Consider the following 15,514-nt stretch of genomic DNA (forward strand, 5'->3'; position numbering starts at 1 on the left):
TGGAAGGCAACAAGCATTTACTAAGCATCTGCTATGTGCCAGGCACTATACTAAGTGATTTACAATTATTATCTCATTTGATCCTCACAACAACCCTGGGAGGTAGGGGCTATTATTATCCCCATTATGCAGTTGAAGAAACTGAGGCAGACAGAAGTTAAGTGACTTACCCAGGGTGACACAGTAAGTGTCTGAGGCTAGATTTGAATTCAGATCTTCCTGACTGTAGCCCCAGTGCTCTATCTACTTTACTGCCATTATTTGAATTAATTGGGACCTAGCTATAGGTTCTGAGAAAGTTTACCAAGTTTCATTTGATTTAGTTGCAAATCTTTTGTAGGTAGAGGGAATGCGAAGCATATATGGTCTGAGAGGCAAAGTTGGAGAGTAGACTGGGTTTCTTCTGCATAATAACTGACCTAAAAGGAACAGATTCCTTCACCTTAGTGATCTGAAGGAGGTGTTGTACAAGCGACTACTGGAGGTAGAGGCAAGTCAGAACCATAGCTGGCACCTCGTAGAAAAGGAATCTGTTGTCTCTTTGGTCCTGATTAAATACATGATCACATAGTACCTATTAAAATGGAGGGATGTTTTGTAGAGTGCCTCAAAAGCCAGGGTTCAAGAAAATACTGGACCTGGAGACTGAATATGTATCTGTTTTGCAAGAACCAGCCTAGCTAAGTTTGGAAGTGCTCATCACCAGATTGGCTACATGGTGAAATTCTCATCCACAGCAACTCCTGAAAATTGCCTCCTAAGCTGTGGTTGTGATCAATGTTGGAGGGATGATCACTCTGACAAAATCACAGATACCTGGAGTAATGAAGTTTTTTGTTTTGTTTTGGTGAGGCAGTTGGGGTTAAGTGACTTGCCCAGGGTCACACAGCTAGTAAGTGTCAAGTGTCTGAGATCATATTTGAACTCAGGTCCTCCTGACTCCAAGGCCAGAGCTTTATCCACTGCACCATCTAGTTGCCCCAGTAATTAAGTTTTTAATCAGTAATGCCAAAGGTTGTGGAGAGGTTAGGTAAGACCAGTATGGAAAAAATGTGGAAGAAGGAAATTCCTTAGAGCCCTTCCTTGTAAGGATACAGTTAGTGTGGTTGATAGAAGGGAAGCCAGATTAACGGCAATTCAGAAAACAGTTAATTTGATTATAAATTCTATCTACCCCATTGACCTGTCCTGATCCATTGTGGTAAAAAATTATGACACTAGATCTGACTTCATTTTGATAGAAAAAGTGAGTGTTAAAAAGGGCGATGGGAAAGGAGATTGGCTGACGTTGTTTATTATCTGCCACTGATGAGGAGGTTATGGCCTTTTCTACCCTTGAGCAATCCAGCTACCAGCAAGGGCAAGGGCAAGGGCAAGGGCAAGGCTAATGCTATAGAACAAGTCATGAGCCACATCCCTCTATGTGGAAGGTACTATGTGACCTTGCATTTAATTAGGGCCAAAGAGACAACCTATCATTCCTTTTCTACAAAGGTGCCAGCATCCACTTCCCAACAACCAACTAGCACTGTGACTCTTGCTGCTACTTTTACTGATTTTTTTTTTAAGGCAAGGTACCCTGATGCCTAGGGCAGCTAAGTCGTGTGATGGATAGCGCACCGGCCCTGGAGTCAGGAGGACCTGAGTTCAAATTAGGCACAGATACTTACCAGCTGTGTGACCCTGGTCATGTCACTTAACCCCGTTTGCCTCAGTTTACTCATGTATAAAGAAGCTGGAGAAGGAAATGGAAAACCATTGTGGTATCTTTGCCAAGGAAACCCCAAATGGGGTCATAAAGAGTCAACTGAAAAGACTCAACAACAACAAATCTTAGCACACTAAGAGACTCCCACTGCATATACTAAACAATACAAAAATAGCAAAAGAAAAAAAAATGATCAGACAGAGAGAAGCTCGTTGTTTGGTTCTTGATTTTTGTTTCTTTTTGCTCTTTTTTTTGAGATCTTGGCTCCATGTGGGCCTGTCCTCAGATGGCTGCTCAGGTATGGTTCCTAGATCAGTGGCCATGGTTTGACCGTGTGGGTTTGTGTCTTTTCTTCTGCCAGGTGTCTCCTCTGTGACTTCCCTGATGTCCCTGGCTTGGGTGCTAGCCTCCTATCACAAGCTTCTACGGGACTCCAGGGATGACAAGAAGAGCATGAGCTACCGAGGGGCCCTCATCCAGCTCTTCTGGCGGCTCTTCACCATCTCATCCAGAGTTATCTCCTTTGCCCTCTTTGCTTCCATCTTCCAGCTCTACTTTGGGATCTTTGTCGTGGTTCACTGGTGCGCCATGGCCTTCTGGATCATCCATGGTGGGACAGACTTCTGCATGTCCAAGTGGGAGGAGATCCTCTTCAACATGGTGGTAGGGATTGTGTACATTTTCTGCTGGTTTAACGTCAAGGAAGGGCGGACTCGATATCGAATGTTTGCATATTACACGGTAGTCTTGACAGAGAATGCTGCCTTGACGTTCCTTTGGTATTTTTACAGAAACCCTGAGACCACTGACTTCTATGCCGTGCCAGCACTGTGTTGTGTCTTTCTTAGCTTTGTGGCTGGGATAGCTCTGATGCTGTTATATTATGGTGTATTGCATCCCATGGGGCCACGAGCTAAGATCTTTGCCAGCTCCTGTTGCGCCGAGCTGCTCTGGGGCATCCCTTTGCCCCCCGATGTTGAGCCCATGGCGCCTCAGACCCCTGGGTACCGGGGGACCCAGGTCACGCCCACCAGAGCCGTCACGGAACAACAGGAGGATCTCACGGCTGACACTTGCTTGCCCGTTTTTCAAGTGAGACCCATGGGGCCCGCTGTCCCGCCGGGGCGTCCTTACTATCCAGAAGGGCCCCTCATTAAGATTGACATGCCCAGAAAGAGATACCCTGCATGGGATGCCCATTTTGTAGACAGGAGGTTGAGAAGGACTATCAACATTCTGCAGTATGTCACTCCCACAGCTGTAGGCATTCGGTATCGAGATGGACCGCTCCTCTATGAGTTGTTACAGTATGAGTCTTCACTTTAAAAGCTCCATAACCCAAGTTGAGAAGGGAACCTTTAAGTTTTGTTTACGGCCAACACCGCTCACAAGAAAAACACCACCACCACCACCCCCCCCCACCACCACCACAAAAAACAAAACAAAAAAAACCCTTCAGATAAGCTTTCTTTCCAGTTGCTGTATGTATACAAAGATATTCTCTATGTTTTGTAAGTAAAAACAAAAAGAAAAACCTTTCTTTTGATTTTTACACACAAGAAACAGTATTGAAACATCCACACTATGTATGATCCATAGGTGGAAAAGGCGGAGTTGTCTCCACTCCAAAAGAAAAAAAAGTTTTCTACCTTATGCCAAGTGTAGATCATTTGCGGGATTGGTGCTGATTGAAAGAACAACAACAACAAACAACAACAACAACAACAAAAACCTTCAACTGCCTTATGCCCTTAGGTGCTGAGTTTCATTAAGTACTGTCTTGTTTTCTCATGCAAAACTCTCCGGTGATTTTTATACCAGGGGAGGGAAAAGCAAACCAAGCAGTGAGTCAAACCAAGAATCTAAAACAAAAATAAAACAAAACAAAACAAAAATTACTGTTCAGATCACATGATTTATAGGGAAAAAAGTTCAACCTAGGCAAGAAAGCGAAAGCAGAGCCATCCCTCCCCACCCTCATTTTTTCTCCCCTGCCCCACCTTCCCGTCTCCCACACTCCCGAGTTCCCTCACCCTCAGCTGAGCCTTTGAGGGGCTTAGCAGCTGTCTGAAATTCAGATGGATGAGTGACGCCACGTGCAGGTCAGCTGCGTGCAGATTTGCACTGGTTTCACCTGGCAAGAATCACATTTGCTTGGGGGTGAGGTGGGGAGGGGGAAGATAAGTTAACAAAAGCAAAATTGAAACCCACCACTCAAATTCAGCATGGTTGTTCAATTCTATACCAAATAGGAGGGGATTTTCATATCGATAATTTTTAAAATCAGTAATAATAAAACTCAGCATAGTAGCAAAAAGAAAGAAGTCCATTTAAAGGCACAATACTTGATCAGTGACTGGCAAAAATGACATCTGATCCATCATCTTAAGGCTGTGAGAGGTATCCATTTATCATGTGTGATATTGTGTAAGGCCTCTTCTGTCTCCATGTGGTTTGGTGTGAAGCCTTAAACTGATTTGGCAAGAATTCCTCATTTTTAAAATTTGTGGTTGTGTGTTTTTTTTTTAAATGAAGACAAAGAAGAAAATTGGAATATAAAAAAAAAATCAGCAAATTGTAATAACTGACCTATTTCAAAAGATGGTTTGGTGCTTTTGTCTTTCACCGTTGTGATTGCTGAGTATTGTTCAGCTCACTTGGTGCATCCTGGGTTGAGTGAGAAATGCTTTAGTTGTGTGTGTTGTGTGTGTGTGTGTGTGTGTGTGTATGTGTGTGTACATATATATATGTGTGTGAGTGTATGTGTGCATGCACGCGCCCATGTGCCCGCCACACATAACGTATGGGTGTGTATGTGACTCAGTGTTGCAGGAGCTTGCCGGAAATATGGACAACACAAGAAAGATGGTAATTAGAGCATGGTTGAGTTTTGTTGTGTCCAGCTCTGTCCATGGCAAGGCTCAGAAAAGCAGCACTCTTTGGGTCCTGGAGGCCATTCAACTTGTGTCAAGATTCCATACACTTGTTTAATTTTCCTGTTGTACCAAGTTGAATTTCTGGAGGAATTGAGAATATGGTATACCATGGTTTTGTTTTGTTTTATTTTTCTGTTTTTAAAAGGTATTGCTCCTTTAAATAATTTTCTTGTTCCAGGGCATCTTTTCAATCCCATCATATCTCTACTTGGGCACACACACACAAAAAAAACCACAAAAAGAAAAAAAAACTCCACAAAAATATATATACAATATTTTAAAGTAAATACTGTTAGTTTTTTCTGTGTGTAATTGCAATTTTTAAAATTCCAGATATATCTGTCTAGGGTGCAAAACCTCACACTGAACTATCCTTGAGAGAAGTTCAACCTGAGGAGAGCTTTTGTTGTTTGTTTGTTTTTTCAAATTGATCTTAGATCTGTGGGTTTTTTTATTTTTTATTGTTTTATTTTTTTGGTATTTGAAGAGACTCTTCCTTTCCCCATAATTATTTATCTGTCTTTAAAAATATATACATAGAAAAAGTTTTACATAAATATCAGTTGAAAAACTGAACTTGTCTTTGCCCAAATACACCTGAATGAATATCTCCTTCTAGATTACAGGCACACCAGGGTGCCATGATTGAAAATCTCCCCAGCTCCACTCCTTCTGTGGTTTCTTCCTGTTTCTCTCCTGGGTGGAAGGGAGTATTAGGAAGGCTTATTCACTACTCATGAAACAAATAGAAAAAATTTAAAGACAAATTGCAACATTACTGCAAAACCTACTGAGGTAAGTAGGGCTTTGTGCAATATACCTAGGCCCTGATAAAACCTGCCAGGTGGCCACATTGACCTCTGTCCCTCTTGGAGAGGGGAAAGTATTGTCTGATAGCCCCTAATTAACAGCTTAGGGCTTTCATAAAGTCAGAGGCATTTTTCCATCCATAGGTTTCCTTTCTGTTCTGCTTCCTACATAGTGCTTACTCTCCTTAGTGTGTACTCTGCAGATAGAGGCTATGGAAGGAAGGCGGTTTGTGAAGTGAATGAACCACTCCTGTCATGGCAGGGTCATACCTCCTGTCTGCCTCAAGTCTGGTGCTATGGTCCAGCAAGCTGGCTGGCTCCGTGCTGACCTCATTCTACCAATCCTCACAGCTCCCTTGATGCTTCCTTACCCTTGCAACCTTTTCTCCTAGGACTTGATTGCTTAATTTTTCATTTCAAAATACTTTTTGACTTTTGATGATTTTTTTTCTACTTGTCCTTAATTTCACATTACATTGAAAGCATGTGTGTGTGTGTGTGTGTGTGTGTGTGTGTGTGTGTGTGTGCATGAATCACGAAAAATTATAAATGTGATCAGTAGCACCAAAAGTTAGGGATGACAGAGGGGTGTCCTACCATTTCTTATCAGGGAGAGCCCTCTAGAAATTCATATGGTGGGAATAAGAAGGAGGTAAATAAGAGCCCAGAAGTGTGTATTTACCTTTTGCTAAGACCTCAAAACCTCTAGGGCTTCCAAGAAAGAGACCAGGAAGGACAGAATTCTTGCTTAGTTCACTGAGGAGATATCTTGTTTGTGAACAGTGAACTGATCATATCTTTCACAATCTATGTGTGTATGGAGAGGGGGAAAAAAAAGCAAAAGAGAAGAAAGGAAAAAAAAGAAGGAAAGGAAAGAAAGAGGGAGAAAGGAAAGGAAGAAAGGGAGGGAGGGAGGAAGTAAAGAAAAGAAGAAAAAGGAAGGAAGGAGGGAAGAGAGGAAGGAAGAAAGGGAGGAAAGACAGAAGAGAAATGGTATTAGCCAGAGTTCTTACCACATCTTTTCAATATCATCAGCTTCCATTAATTCTTTAAGGTTTATCCAGAGAACCACCAATATTTCCAGCAGCCTTCTTGTGTGTGTGTTATTACTCCCCTTAACAGGGGATACTCATCTAGCACTCCTTTCTTCAAGCGCACTAAGTCCAAAGAAAAGAAATGGCTTGAGGTGATCCAAGTCACACAGTTCCTGACTGTTAACTATCTAATTCTGCTGATAGTACTTTGTGTATCTCCCTTAAAAGTATCGGTATATCACAATTATTAAATTATCCTCTTTAAAACTCAAATCCTAATAGTTTCTTCCCTAATACATCATTTCCATTTTGATCCGTTCAAAAAAACCCACTGACTTAGACTTTTAGTTTTTGCTCACCATGAGGAGGTGTAGTGATATCTCACATCTAGAATTAGTTCTTAGTTTACTGATCTACTGCAAATGATCCATTTTAACACGGACTTATAAAATACCATCCTACCATTCCACTAGCTATTTCCCTTCTGGGCTTGCTCGGAACTACTTGAGCTGTTAAAGGAATTATGGGCTTAATTTTTTTGGTGTGGGGAGGATCTCTTGAGATCAGATCATTTCACCATTCTGCATCATGTTAAGTCAGTATGAGGAGCTATAGAATTTAATGAGAAGCTGTCTTCTCTTTCAGTATTCCTCCCTAAATTCCATCCCCTGTAAGCACAACATTCTCAGTGTGACCTCCTTCCCATTCCCATTTGTGTCTCATCCGGACAGGAAGGGGCTTCTCATTCTTCTTTAAACAACATCCAGTAGGCTTCTCCTAGAAGTCAATCTCAAGAATCTAAGACAGGAAAAAATCTTCATGAGACCAAACTGGAGTTACTTTTCTTTAAAGAAGAAAGGAAAAGAAATTCTAAGGGCTTTCTATCCATCTTGCCAATCTCATCCTGCCGATCTCAAGCACTCCTCATTCCTCCAACATAATCTTCAAGTCTCATTCTGGGAAGAGTCCTAATGCTACAATATAGTGAGCTGATTTGTTACATGTCAACCTCATTCTACCAATCCTTTCAGTTTCCTGGAGACTGCTATATGCAGCCATTCATCCTATGAACAAGGTGTACAGAGAGAAGTGAGAAGTGATAAGAGGTGATGGAATAGCAGTCAACACAGGCCCAGTGGGTGCCAAGATGAGGTGGGCTGTGGGTCATTACTCCTCCCTACTAACAGCACTGCCAGTGCCTGTGTCAAGGTAAGGCCCTCAGCATCCTCTCCTCTTTTTGATACAGGACTGGCTCAGATCTTTGAGTTCTTTCTTTCTTTGTACAGATGCCCCAGGTGCAAGTGCATGTATATGGACACATACATACATACACACACACACACACACACACACACACACACACACACACACCACACACACCCCCCACAGTGTTTTCCTACCCATAAAAAGATGTTGTCTGATTGTCATTTCTGGTCCTTTTCTGATACAGTGGGAGCAAGAGAGACAGAAACAGATCGCTGGAAACAGATTCTTTTCTTCTTGTGATTTTCTCAGGGGTAGAAAAAAAATATGGCTGTTGGGTTACTTCTTGAAAATGGGCTGTCCACAAGCCCCCCAGGGCCTCTTAAGGCTCACAAATAGATAATACTGGGCCATGGAATCTTGTGTGACTCCTAAAATTATTCATTTGACCATTTGGCCCTGTTGCTTCATTTATTCAACTGACTTATTTCTTTGGTAAGGATGAAAACCCATTCTTCTAAAACCAGTTTTGACTGGGGGTGAGAAGGACAGAGAATAAGGGAAGAAATTATAATCAATTTTATCCAGACCCAGTAATGAAATTCCCAGTATAGACCTGGAAATATTTAAGGAGCTCAGGAGGATGGAACTAAGAAGGTTCCCCCTGGGAGTAGGAATCCATGATGTATGGTATGGGATTTTATTTAGTAGATTGTCTAGCTGCACAGACAGCAGGAGTAGAGGCATTCTCTGCAGGAAGTGAGTTTAAACTCATTTTCTACACTAATCCCAATGTTGTCTGCTCTTATCATAGACCTAGTATTGGGTGAAACAAAAAGCCAGATGGAGAATAGAAATTCAACAGGTTAAAAATCAGTTTCTTTTTATCTTGGGGTCCCAATGGCAGTCTATATTTCCTGATTACACAATGAATAATATAAATCACCAACAACTCCCAAACATGTACACTTCCTCCTTCTATTCTAAAACATAGCCTCATTGAATCTGAGGCCTGAAAAATCTGTCCAGAGGTTTTATAGTTCATCCCTTAAGGCAGTGCTAGATGGTACCTAACCCATTCCTGAAAATCTCAAGAAAAGTCCATTATTGAGAAAGATTAGTTATAAACTCTGAGAACCTTTTTCTATCAGAAGAAGTTGTTATTGCTTGACTTAAATCTCTCCAGTTGCAAGTTAGACCTCTTTTTCATCCACTCATTCATTTATTTCTGACTTAAATCCCTATGGCTTGTACAATACGTAATACTCAAATGGGGGGGGGGGGAATGCAATGCCTTGTATATGTTTTTCTTTCTCTTCAATGCCATGCCCTCTATGCTTTGCTTCTCTTTCCTGGGCATTCTCAGTTCCTTCCTCAGGTTAGTGGATTGGAGATGGGTCTTCCTCTCCCTATGTCTTTCCTTTTAAGCTGTTTACTGAAAGGTACAGTTGGTTTTGGAGCCAAAGATCGTGAGTTCTATTAATGACACCTCCTGAAGGCAGCAGACTGAGGACCACAGGAGTCCTCAGTGCTCACAACCAGCAGCCTGGGTGAAGGGCTAAGAATAGAACAACCTGGAAATGAACAAGCAAGGTCCAAGAATTATCTGTCCTCTTCTGCCCCGTCACATGCAGTACAATAGAGAGGCCTCAGTAGGGAACAGCTGACCATTGCTAATTCTAAACAATGAATCAGACTCCTATATCAAAAGGAAGCTCCAGAGATCCTAAAATTCATCCCTCTGTCCCAGCCAAACTAGAAAAGTAGATGTCTTTCCCATTCTAAATGATTTCCAGGGAGAGAGGTGAAGCATCTTCCCTCTTACACTTTTATAATTGATTATCAAGAAAACAAACCTCTGGTAAGCAATCCTTATCTCTTATGGAAGCTGCAGATCCATAGGAATCTATCTCTTAGAAATAGGCTGGCTCCCTCCATCTATTCCCTAGATTCTAGGAGAACTCTTGAATCCTCTGGGCTGGAAGTTCATTCTAGACTGAGACTGAGGTAGTGGTTACAGTTTGGAGTCACCACAGAAAGGTCCCTCCAGGCCCAGGCTAGCCACCTTGATTCATAACCATATTGGACCATGGGCAATTTGCTACTTCTCTGTGCCTCTGTTTTCTCATCTGTAAAATGAGCATATTGTAGTCATTTTTGTACTTTCCTTATAGTCTAGGGATAATGTAAGGATTGGCTGACTGATGTCTATAAAATGGCTGGTGCCTTTTAGGGAAAAAGGGCTGTAAAAAAGGTCTGACATGGTTATCTGAAGGACTCTTGAAGAAAATGATAAGTTGATTTTCAAGGTGGAGCTCATAGTTAGAGGCCTGAAAGGTTGATGGCATACAGCCTTCCAGCCAGGGACTTTTAAAACTTGGAGATCTTTAGTGAATCAACACGTCTAAGTTTAGCACATCTCCAGCTTTAATTTGCTGTTGAACTTAGATACAGAGCTAAAGTGGCTAATTTATACATTTTGAAGCAAAGCATATAAAAAATGAAAAAAATAAAGAAAAAAGTAAATCTCAAAACACTGGAGAAATCTTGGGAGACTCAATCTGAAAATCTCATCAAATTTATTCAACTTCAGGCAGACAGGACATACTTTGCATTCATCCATCCCAGAACTCTGGAAAATACCTATTGGCAATTTTCTTCTTACATGGTAGAAAGCAATTTGGAGCCATTTCTTGCTTCTGTTTTTCCTTTCAATGTGGACTTTCCCTCACAACTGACTTACCTTCTCTTTGCCTCCATTCAGTGTGCCAGAAACTATATGTTTTGTTTTCCAAACAATCATCCCAGCAGCTAAAAATTCAGGTCATGTTGGTGGGTTTTAATCATTGCCTTGTGTGTATTCAAAGGGAATATTTCCTTTGTCCCTGCATGCCCCATGGGAACTTGTCACACAGGAAACCTTCACAGCTAAAGGGCTCAAGACCAGTTGAAAATCATGGAGATGGGATTCCCTCTAAATCATGTTTGCTTAAATTTGATATTTAGATGATTTTAAGTATTATTATATTTGTGGTTTGTTTTTGTAGTCATTAAATTCAACCACCAATATATATATTGGCTAAGGGCATGAGCCTGTTCTACTAATCATTGTAATATTTCCTAATATCTAAAAATAGAGTGAAGGAGGATGCGAGCAGTGGAGAGTGAGTCTTAGGCTCCTTTATTAACCACTGCAGCTCTGATTTTCCATTGACTCAAGTCCTCTGTAGGGAGGAAAGTTCCATGAATTTCAACTGATTTAGGTTTCTCACACCCTGGTCCCTTTCCTTGGAGTTCAGGTGTATTTTGGTGCAGAGATTCTCATCTGTGGTATAAACGATGAGATTCTATGGCTATCCCAAAGCAATATGGGCAAATACTGCAATGTATGCAAGTTCTAGTCATTTGCTATAAATTCTTATCACAGTTTGGCTGTGGGCCACTGAAATGAACTCCTTTCCCATCTACACTGAATGAGCCGTCCTAGCCTCACTTTAGGGGCCAGATGATGTCTCACAAATCAGTACTAATTTCTCCTCGGGTTTTATATCTGATGGCTATATGCACTGGCCAAACTCTGGTGACATTCATTCATTCCTATAAGGTGTCAGCTGATCACATCCTAAAGGAAGAAATAAATAAGACCAGGGACCTGCATCTCTGCTCTTATCATCTCCTTTTTAGGTTTGGGATGGAGGGCGAATGTATATAAGACATCTGTGAACAAAGCAATTGAAATCCGAATATATGAAAACATAGTGAGAAATAAAATTGATCTATAGGTAGGTGGGTGGGGAGGGAGAGTGAAGGAATAAAGAGGGGGAGGGCTTTCTGTTACACGCAAAATGAAAATATTAGAGACCACCTGAACATTGCTTCCTGTTCTACTCTCTTTGAGGCAGAAAGAGCAGTCATGTTCTCTTCAAATAGGGAAACTTGGCCTCTTCTACCAGTGATCTGTATATTATAGGGTCAGAAAAACCTACTGAAGAGGGGAGAGAAACATGTTCTCATGAACAGATCCAGGAATTAGGAGTCAAAACTCCAAGACTCTATTCCTAGCCCTATTCCTGACCTATGTCAACTCACTTTTGGTGCCAGTTTCCCCATCTGTAAAATGGGGGAAATATTTCTTACCTACCTCACAGGGGTGTTGTGAGGATAATGTAATTCATGTTTGGTAAAGCACTTTGCAGATAAAAAGTATTATAGTTACCAAATGGGGTTCCTTTCTGATTTAGAAGTATTCAGAAATATACTAGAAATCACAATTATAGAGGAATATGCATGTAGGTCCAGAAAGCTGTTCTCTGTCTTTTCTCTCTACAAATATTTCATTTGCTTCCTTCCCAAGAAGTTGAACAAGAAGGAAGGGCTCCAGATAAGCGTGTTGTCTGTCATCAGATAGAACTATTCAGAGAAGCAAAGAAAATAGTGGTTCTTCTTTTCCCTTTCAGTCAAAAAGAAAAGGTCAGTGACAGCTTTCTGTGGCAAGCAGATATTTCTCATTAGAGTTTTGTCATTTCAAATATTCTTCATGGGCTCAATTTCTGTTTTAATTGGTCGCTCAGCTCTCAGCTCCCCCTTTGGACCCAAGGAAAGATTTGCTCATGTTATTTTGGAATAGCTGTATGATTTTTGTGTTTTGTTTTGGGGAGGCTGGCACACTGTTGTTTGCTGGGAAATCTTGGCTTCCAAAAACAAGAGTCTTTACTGAAGAAATAGATATGAGTATTCATGGGAGGCAGGGGGGCCTTCCAGTTTTTTGGCTGCCTAACACAAAACGAAGCCTCCTTCTTCTCCCGGTTTTTTATGTGCTCCTTCCCCTCTTCATCCTCCAATAAGAACCAATTTTGGATTCTAAAACATGGCATAAATTAACAAATTTTGAGTGGTCTGCTGTTTTTTAAGGTACTTCTGTACTGAGCGGAACCACAAATAGAGCTGGGCAGATTGGCATTTCAATCCCATTGACACTGAGACACATGTCTCTCTCTCTCTTTCTCTCTCTCAAAATTGCCCAGAAACTTCTGCTTTAGAAATCTCCCTCAGAATCACTTGTGATCTCTCTCTGAATTCAATGAAATTTCTCACATAAGTAAGATCTTTCTCAGAACTCAGTAGGACCTCCCCTGTTATCTGTAGGATGACACAATTCCCTTCTAATGTGTTTTAGAACCCAAAACAGAACCCAGCTTGTTGTCTTTAAAATCATTATATAATGCCAGCAGGTCCAGGATAGAAATGAGAATTTTGGGAGGGGAAGGGTGATAGGATTTGGGAGGGGAGGGGTAAGGGAAAGATAGGACATAATTTAATTTGACAATTGCTATTTTGTTACTAACTAAAACAGTGAGAAGTGACATTGTGTTCCCTAGTGGTCTACAACGGTTACTTTCTACTGAATCCAGAACTTGAGTGGGGGTCCAAGGTTGAATATGTCATGGGTTTCTTTTGGAATCCATGGGACTGTTGAGGTTACCTCTTCACCCCCCTCCCCTATTAGCAGCAGGACCTAAGGAAGGTAACAGCTCATCTTCATTGCTAGGGTGGGCCTCTAAATTGCTCTGTGCTTGTCAGCTCCCTGTCTCATTCCCACAGTAGTCTCTTCAAAATTCCTGGCATTTATTCAGAAAGGCCCATCTAGTCCTTATATGTTTACTGCTTCAGGTATGGGCAGTTCATCCAAACTTCATCTTCCTCTGCCTTTTCACCAGCCTTGAAAGTACGATTGCTGCATGCTTTTCGCCAAATATGTTGTCAACCTTGGAGAGCCTAGACCTAGGTTTCATCCCCTTCTCTGCATCTCCATAGGCTCAGCCTGCCTGATGTAAATGAGTAGTCCTGCTGTTTCCTTCACTTAAATATGTGTGCCTTTTAAAGGTGTGGCCCTGGGCCAGGCAAGATCCAGGAGATTTTTTTTTTGGGGGGGGGAAGCGCTGCATGGGGGTGGGAGGGAGAAGTGTAGGGGTAGGGAAGATGTGTCACATACGCAGTGGAGTGTTCCACACCAACCTGTACACCCATCCTTAGCCTCCTAGTGAAACTAGAAAGGAATTCAACGCACATGCGCTATTACTTAGGGCATTATATAATAGAAATAATGAACACTCTGATGCTATGTTATTGCTACACAGTACTCTGGGACACCCTCAGGCATGACTTTTTATCAATAACTTTAGCTAGATCTGTTCATTATTAATTGGTTCATTTCATTTGGTTGAAATTTTATTGGCTATGAAATGCTAAAAAAAATTCCCAATAAATATTGGAAAACCACCTACAATAAGCTACCAATTCTAATTTGAGATTTGAAGTTGACAAAATGAATTGTGGAGAATCAAGGAACCTAATCAGTGCACATGTATGTGTATCTGTGCATTTCTGTTTTACTTACACATGTACACATGTATATGCTGACCATGTGCATATATATGTTTTAATATATATGTATGAATAGCTGCTTCTTAAAGGGCTTTCAAAGTTGATGAATCTGGATTTTTATTTTTTTTCCCCTTAAAATATGTGAACATTTTAGGGCTCTTGCTGGTCTTGAAATACTTATCTTAGGTGGATTTTTACCTCCATAGCCAGGAGTGTGCAAAAGGAGTCAGAATATGACAATACCTCTTTCTCTAGTCAAGGGGATGAAGAGGCAGACAATAGCAAGGTCTGTGCTGGGTCTGTGCAAGAACTGTCTTGGGAATGGTCTCCTCACCCCATCCCCATTTGTAGGCAATATTTTCAGAGTATATCCTGAGTAAAATATAAAGAAGGCCAGAAAAGGGCATTCTAAATAACTTATCTCTCAATTCAAGAGAAACGCAGTGTAGTAAATGGAGATTGTAAGTTGCTCTTTGGGGTGCTGCTTATATGAGATCCCCACCCAAATAATTTATCCTTCTGAACAATGAAGAGAGGCCACATGGCAAAGTAGACAGAAGATCAGCCTTGGAATCAGGAAGACCTGAGTTTAAGTGCTACCTCTGACACATATTGGCTATGTGACCATGGGCAAGTCTCTTAAACTCTCTGTATTCCAGAAAACTTTCTAAGACTATAAGTTTTTAGATGAGTCACTGATCTGAATTGGTGAAGGGAGTTTCCACACTGGGAATTTTCCACCCCAATGAAATTATATGTCTAGACCAAAAAAACAAACAAATAAATAAATAAATAACAAGTCTCCCCCCCTCATCCCCCACCAACAACAGTGAAACTGGTCATTTCTGATTCTATTGCACAATCAGGGGCAATAAGATTAGTCCAGTGAATATCATGTAAAACTGCCAAAGGTCATAGAAAAAATTGGTTTCCTACTAAAATGAAATCATATTAGAAATTGAAATAAGCAGCAGCATATTTTAAAAGGGTTGACTTTTAGACATAATTTGTAGGACAGACTTTCTGAGATACATACTTTTTCATATATATATACACATTATATATAAATATATGTGCATATATTTATATTTGTGCAATTCTAAGTTTCAACAATTCTAATGAATAGAAATGTATTTAGTGAGGACTTCTGCCTAGCACTGGGAGATACAAAGATGAAATAAGACATAGTATCTGCCTTCCAGTAGCTTACAGTATTAGTTGGAATGAAATAAATATGAGCTTGGATAGTATCAAGAAGTTTTATACCAGACAGACTGTAATTCTGAAAAACACCATATATGGCTTAGAAAATAAGTTTTCATTTCTTGTTAGTGGCAGCCAGATTAACATTACCCAAAGCCACATGATTTTAGGTTGTATCAAATATGTTCTTTCACAAAAAAGAAAAAAAAATACTTTTTTTCATTCCCCCAAAGAAAG

General features: G+C 40.8%; 1 protein-coding gene across 1 annotated transcript in view; it reads left to right on the plus strand.

The window, feature by feature from the left end:
• The window catches only part of XKR6 (XK related 6), a 378,420-nt gene extending 375,306 nt beyond the window's left edge, over positions 1-3,114 (plus strand). The window contains 1 exon segment of the mRNA XM_020988928.2: positions 2,070-3,114. Coding sequence (XP_020844587.2) covers positions 2,070-3,034 — 965 coding nt within the window. The 3' untranslated portion in view covers positions 3,035-3,114.
• Positions 3,115-15,514: the final 12,400 nt, after the last annotated feature.

Source organism: Phascolarctos cinereus, unplaced genomic scaffold (genome assembly GCF_003287225.1).
Source record: "Phascolarctos cinereus isolate Bilbo 61053 unplaced genomic scaffold, phaCin_HiC Scaffold_2;HRSCAF=192, whole genome shotgun sequence".
NCBI lineage: Eukaryota > Metazoa > Chordata > Mammalia > Diprotodontia > Phascolarctidae > Phascolarctos > Phascolarctos cinereus.